Below are 6,898 nucleotides of genomic sequence, written 5' to 3' on the forward strand. Positions count from 1 at the left end.
AAAAAAAAAAAAAAAAAAAAAAAAAAAAAAAAAAAAAAAAAAAAGGGATGGGGGAACTGCAGGAATTAATAAGAATACCTCCCCAAGGAGGAAACAAACTGTTTATTTTAGAGCTTGTGTATGATCAGCTCTTACTACACTGGGAGACCCTCGTGCAGTAGGACAGCTGAGATCACTCAGTCTAAAAGAAATGAATCAACTGGAAAGGGAAAGAATGGGGAAATGCATCCCTTCTCGGCATCACTTTCCTATGGGCAGCTGCCTGGATTTATAGATCAAAAAGCACCATGAAAGATGAAAACAAAAGCAATATTCCCACAGAGAGACCCAAATACCCAGCGCACAACCTGTCCCTCAGCAGAGAACCTCAGAGCTCAGCCCAGTGGCAGAAGTTGACTGCCAAATGTTATTTCTACTGCAAATAGTATAAGAACATAAAAATTAAGCTGGTCAGGGATTGCCTGGAGAACGTTGGAACAATGACTGTCATGATATGCATGTTTTGCAGCCTCCAATTGTCACGGGTAGAGACAATATTTGCCCTTTTTGCAGCAAACGCAGACAGGAGATTTCCCAGCACGGTGTCCCGGTGCCCTCACAAGGTCCTTGCCAGCCTGACTTTGCCCAGAGCAGACGTTTTTGGCTGCAGAGGATTGCTGAGACAGACCCTCAGCATGGGAGGTGTAAGAGTTTGATGCTTCCCAAGAAAACACTGCCTGCAACATATGATGCAGAGCATTCAGCAGCCTTCCACCCTCCCGCAGGTTGGGTGGTCTTTGCCCTCTCATCTTTTTCTGAAGGTCTGTTTTCATTGTGTCCAATGGGGTCCAATCCCAGTTTCCTTGAGGGCAGCAGCTCCAAGCAGCCCCTGACCCATAAGTGTGTAAACACTGCTGCCACCCGACCTCGGCCGTGCCTCACGCTCCCTATCAGCGTCACTCCTCTCCTGCTCTGCTCACAATAATCTTATCAACGCTGACCACTCCTTGCTTGTGTTTGGGCACTGAACCACCTCGCCCCTCATAAAATTACCTTGTATCATGTCTCCTAGACCTTGATCCCACTAAACTTTCCAACTCGTTTTACCATCGGGCTCTCTCCCATCTTTTTCCTTATCCCACTGCTGGTGTTGCTGGAGAAGGCCAGGAGATTCTTCGCTTTTGAACCTGAGCCCACTAAAACCAGACATAACACAGTGTGGGATCCATCCAAACCCATCTTGTGCTGTCTGATGCTGGAAGCCCAGTCACCATAGGTCCTTTTCCCCATCCCATCCCAGCTGTCCTAAGGACCTTCCTTGTTTCTTTGCTACAAACACCTCCAATCCAATATCTCTCTCTGAACAGTGCCCAGTGTTGGAATATGCTTTGATTTTCTTGCTGAAATCAACATCCCTAATCAACAGCGACTCTGACCTCTTGGTGTTTCCCTCTCCAAACCTACAGCCTCCAGACCCATGACTTGATGAATCTCCTGTTCTTGCTAGACAAAACAACTCATAATCTTTTCCAGCAGGATATGAGAGCACAACTGGTCCACTCCAGGCTTCTGAAATACACTCTTCAGCAAATTCCTTTAGTCACTTCAAAGGAAGGGACAAAAAACTTGCCCTGCTGCTGTTGGGACCTCAGACCCCAAGGCAGGGCTCCTGTTTTCTCTGCAGAAGGGATCCAGCCTCACCAGGGACAGGAGCCCTCCCCACCCCTGTCCACTGCTCCCTGCATGCTCCCAGTGCCTTCACCCTGGGATGTAAAGTCTTATCACATTCTGGGAGCCCACAGTCTCCTCCTGAACTAGCCATCCCCTCTCCTACCCTCTTCCATTCCATTCATCTCCCTGCCATGATATAACACTTAATTTAAACCCCTCCTAGGGTTTTTAAACTCTACTGGACTGTCTCCAGCTCACATAAGTGAGAATAATTCTCTATTATCCTCCTGTTTCCTTTTCCATGCCAGGCAGCTCAGAGGCATGGAAAAAAACCCTGCACTCCTAACACTTTCAGGCTGCTCCCCTGCACTCTCCAGCTCACTAGCTTCCAGTTGAAACCAGTCCAGCTCCTCTAAATCACGAGACATTTATAAAGCTCTCCTCCTTGTCATGTTTCTGGGGATCCCAGAATCAGTTAAAATAGCTCAAAACCATGAAACAGACAGCAAAGGCGAAGAAGCCAAAATATATGAGGCTTTGTAAACAGAGAACTCCTGTGAAATAATCCTTTTCAAGTGCATGTCTGGAAAGTGCAGTGCATGGAAGGGCAAGACGGACACAGAATCATATAAACACTAAGGTTGAAAAGACCTCCAGGATCATCAGAGCAAACATGGGCTTAAATCACACAGTTGAGACTCTGGACTGGGGGACACTGATGGGGTCCATAAACATGTGTGGGTATCAAGAAGACCAACCATCCACCTCTCCACCTTTCAAACCTGCTTTGTTCCTCTGGGCTGTGAGGTCCTCAATGTCCCCAGTGACACTGGGCACAGGCATCCACTTGAAGGTTAGATTCATCCTGCATCTGCTGAGCAGCACAACTGAGAGCCAGTTAGCATAACTCTGGGAGCTCTGGCTATCCTTCCTCCTCATAGAAATCATGGAATGGTTGGGGTGGGAAGGGATCTTAAAGATCATCCAGTTCCAACCCCTGCCATGGGCAGAGACACCTTCCACCAGCCCAGGTTGCTCCAAGCCCTGTCCAACTTGCCCTGGAACACCTCCAAGGATAGGGCAGCCACAGCTTCTCTGGGCAACCTGTGCCCACCCTCACAGGGAAGAATTTCTCCCCAATATCCAATCTAAGTGTTTCATCATCACACATCACCACCACTGGGGCGTTACCAGGATGCTCCAGGTTTCTCACCAGGGACAGCACTCGGCAACCGCCTTCTAACCCTAAAAACTGAAGGCCTTTTCCCTTCTGTTGTCTCTCAGAGGTGAATCAAGGCAAACAGCTTCTTGAGGGGTTGAAGCAGTCCTGCCCCCTTGGACTAGGCACTCAAACTGAAAGCAGAATGCCTGGGTTCATTCCAGGTGTGATACAGCACCAATGCGCTGCCAGCTGAGCCGGGCAGGGCCCGGGAATATCAGCACTGACTGAGCCCAAGTGGTGTCACTGCCACAGTCATTAAATACCACCTGTGACCAGGAGTAACTTCCAGCAGCAACACGGAACTACCAGCCAGGTTCCCGCAGGGAACAGAGATCAGCTCTAACCACATGGATCTAAGCCAGGGCCACATCCAAAGGGAATTTATTACCTCCTGAAGTGCTGCTGCATCACTCCTGCATGCCAAGCAGCGACTCCATGACTGCCATCCCCATCCCACTCTTCAACCCCCACAACTCCTCAAACCACCCCTTTCCACCAGGACCTTTCTCTCCCTGATGCCCATCCCTGGCACCACTGTGCTCCCAACACCTCCAAGCATCAGTGGCAATGGGTCCAGTGCTGGAAAACACCCCAAGAAAGATGGGAACCAATGCAGGGGGCTGCCTCACAGGGAACATGAAGGGGCAAGATGGTTTGCACAGACCACAATTGGTTATTTTGGCCCAAGGACTGCAATAGGTACCCTGAAAGTGATCCCGGTACGTGGTGAGCTTCGTGATTAAGGTTTCCAAGTCTAAACCATAGCCTTCCAAGCCTTCCTTTCCCTCCAAAAGTTCCCAAACCTGGAAATTCCATTAGGATACTTTGTTTTCCTACTCCTTTTTGGGGGCTGGGAGGACTGGCACTGCACATAGGCTATGCTTTCCCACCTAGAAGCAGTTCTTTTCTTAAGGTATATATATTTTTAAGATAAATGTCTCAGCACAGGAAGAGTGGACAGGTAAGGAGAGATTGGGGGATGTTGTTGCCTGTCAATCTATATACATTTGCTCTTAAAAGCATGAATTTTTCTCCAAGGGATGGGTGTTCTGACTCCCCACCATCCCAGATGGTGCACATCATCCACCTGATGCCAACAAACATGTTTGGATAGAGCTCAAACTGTTCCTTCATGCGCTTGCTGGGTGCCCGTTTTGGACTTTTGACTCTTGAAGCCAGAAGCACTTTATAACAAAGAAATTTTAAAAAGAAAAGGGGGGGGGAGAAGGGGGAAAGAAGTTACAAGAGTTTAAAAAGCGTTTTTAAAGCTTTTTTCCAGATGCTGGTTTTCCCTCGGTGCAGCTGGACTTGCAGCCACCAGGGCAGGTGGGAGTGGGGGGTTCCTGCCAGCGTCTCCAGCTCGTGGGGTCACTCTGCACATGTTCCCCACATGGGTCACCACCTCTCCCTCTGAAATCACCTCTGAGGACCCTCAGACTGTCTCAGTGATGGGTGATCCAGGCTCCTGGCCTAATTTTGGAAGGAAGACTTGAGTCCTCCAGCCGCAAGAGTTGGTGGGCACAGGCAACTCGGCACTTCCTGGCACTGTCAGAGCTTCTGCACCAGCAAAGTGACACCCCTAAGTCATCTGCCCTTGCCCAAATTGCCCTGGTAGACACAGCCCTGACCAAGTGCCCTGGAGTGTGTGGGGTGCTGAGCACCCAGCCCTACTCCTGCAGCTGCCCATGGGATGCACAAATGGGTTAACAAGTATTTGTTGGGGCTTTTTATTTTTAATCCTGAAGTGTGACATCCTGAAAAAGAGCTTGGCAATGTTTTCTCAGCTCTAGGCTATTTTTTGCTTGCTGCCAGTTGAGGGGAGCTGTACCTATTTGCAGGAAAGAGCATGAACTGCAAGAAGGGCTCTGTTTTTGGGTGGCTTTACTCACCCCGAGTCATGGTTGTTACTGCAGCAGCTCGGAGTGGGTTAGGGCAACCTTTTGAACCTCTAGCAGAGGAGGGAGCAGGTTACCAGTTCCCACCAGAGGCACATCAGTGTAGCACAGAGGCAGCTCTAAATCATCCAGGGTAACCTCCAACTCTTCCTCCTGGAGCCCTCAGCCAAAAAGTGCCAGCAAGTCACCTGCTGGAATACCCCAGCCTGGGCAGTGGGGACCTTCAGAGATGTAGGAGTGGAAGACGTCAGCTGGGATGACGCCTCCAGTTCTGGCAGCTCCCAGAAGGAGCCAGTTGGGAACATCCCTATGGTACCCTACAACATCCCCACAGAACTTCTGGGGCTCCAGCATAGCCCCAGGAGGAGCAGGCAACACCATCCTCCATGGAAGGTGAGGGAAGATGGATGGCAAACAAACCCCAGACCTATCCCAGCTGCAATGCCCTGCCCATGACCACACATCCTGATAACATACTTTGCTGGGAAACCCTGACAAGCCCTTCCCTGGATCACACACAGGCTCGGATCCAGTAACACTGGTGGGAAATCACACCCCAGCCCTGGGCACCACCGGTACCACTGGCACAAGGGGGTCCTGCCCTCTGGGCTGCTTCTCACATGTTCCCAAAGCTGCTCTGCCTACTAGCAGCTGCCACTCCCCAAAACTGCACCCGGCTGCTCTGGATGCTGAGGTGTGGAGGTGCTGCCAAGCAAGGCATGAAAATTCCCCCCACCAAGGGAATCCTGGCCAGCGCAGGCAAATGCTCCGGGGACAGGGACCAGCACGTGCAGCAGCCTCTGTGTGCATCCAGAAACAGGCCAAAAAGTGGAGGGGGGAAAAGACAGGGTGATGAGTGGTGTAAAATCAGGATGGTTGGCAGGGTGTAAAACGTGACAAGTGGCGGGGGTGACCCGTGTTATCTCACGCAGGCAGTGAGCTCAAGAGCCTTTAGCTCAGACAGGGACCCGCTCCACGATGACAGCAGGTGAGTAACTGGGCAGCCAATGCCAGAAAACCCATTTCAACCCACCAAGCCTTTGCTTCTGTCACTCAAAAAGCTCTGCTCTCCCAAGTTTTTAGAGCAAGCCCATGTTATTCTAAGGCAGTGTTTTCTTTTCACACCAGGATATGGTTAATGATTCCCTAAGCAGTGTATCAAACGCTGTGGGGAAGCTCACGGAGAGCTGCTCCGTGGGGTACAACACCTATGTGCAATGCCGGGTACCACTGTGAACCCCAGCGAGCCCCTCAGCCCTCCTCATGTACCGAGCAGGACAGGGTTACCCCGGACCGCCGCAGGAGCTGACATTCAAATTCTGCATCATCAAACCGGCGATGCGAACGGGGGACGCGGGGACGCGTGGGATGTGCTGGGGTCACTACCCGCACAAGCATCTCCTCCCTCCCCGCGGCGCATCCCTGCCAGGCTCCCATCCTTACTTTGATGTTGCAGAAGACACTCCGGGAGCAGGTGCTGGAGCTTTGGGGGATGTCAACCGCGGATTTGCCAGCTTCGGGGTGGACTCCCATCCTTAGGGCTTCCCGGGGAGCCCCCAATAGTTGGGCTGAGCTTGGGCTGCCGTCCTCGTCCGGCCTGTCCCGCCGCCCGCACGGTCTGTGCCGAAAGCCCTCCGAGGCTGTGAGTGAGCCAGGCAGCGTGAGTGCCAAGTTTTTATAAGTCGGCTCCGGGGAGCGATGATGAAACGCTTTCTTTCTCCTCCCTCTTTCGCTTTGTGCACCGAGGGAACTTTAAAGCCGCAGGAAGCGAAGGGCAGCGCGCAGGGAGTAGGTGGGAGCGAGGGCTTGGCCACCACAGCGCGGCTGGGGACTGTGGGACGGTGTTTGCCCACCCATGGGGACACCCAGAGCCCTAACCCACCGCTGTGCTCACGGCCCGGGCTGCAGGACTGGGTTGGACAAAGAAACGGCACTACCAATGGAACCTTCCCGCAGGGAAAGCCACTGGGATTTTAATTAGAAGTCCCCCTGAAGGGGCCAGAGGAAGGGGAGACACCTTTCAGCAGCTGAGATTTGGCGCCCAGGTGGTGGGAGGAGGAAACTGGATGTCCAGACGGAGAAATCCCTTCCTGGGTTAAGGGGGCTGTGAAGGAAAAAATAAACTTTTCCC

General features: G+C 51.8%; 1 protein-coding gene across 1 annotated transcript in view; it reads right to left on the bottom strand.

Annotated features, from left to right (window-relative positions):
• The window catches only part of SLCO2A1 (solute carrier organic anion transporter family member 2A1), a 23,955-nt gene extending 17,341 nt beyond the window's left edge, over positions 1 to 6,614 (bottom strand). The window contains exon 1 of the mRNA XM_027878266.1: positions 6,211 to 6,614. Within this exon, the coding sequence (XP_027734067.1) occupies positions 6,211 to 6,300 (90 nt within the window). The 5' untranslated portion in view covers positions 6,301 to 6,614. The remainder of the gene's footprint in view (positions 1 to 6,210) is intronic.
• Positions 6,615 to 6,898: the final 284 nt, after the last annotated feature.

This window comes from Empidonax traillii, unplaced genomic scaffold (genome assembly GCF_003031625.1).
Source record: "Empidonax traillii isolate 1590-97213 ecotype Southwest subspecies unplaced genomic scaffold, ASM303162v1 scaffold40:size2234952, whole genome shotgun sequence".
Classification (NCBI taxonomy): domain Eukaryota; kingdom Metazoa; phylum Chordata; class Aves; order Passeriformes; family Tyrannidae; genus Empidonax; species Empidonax traillii.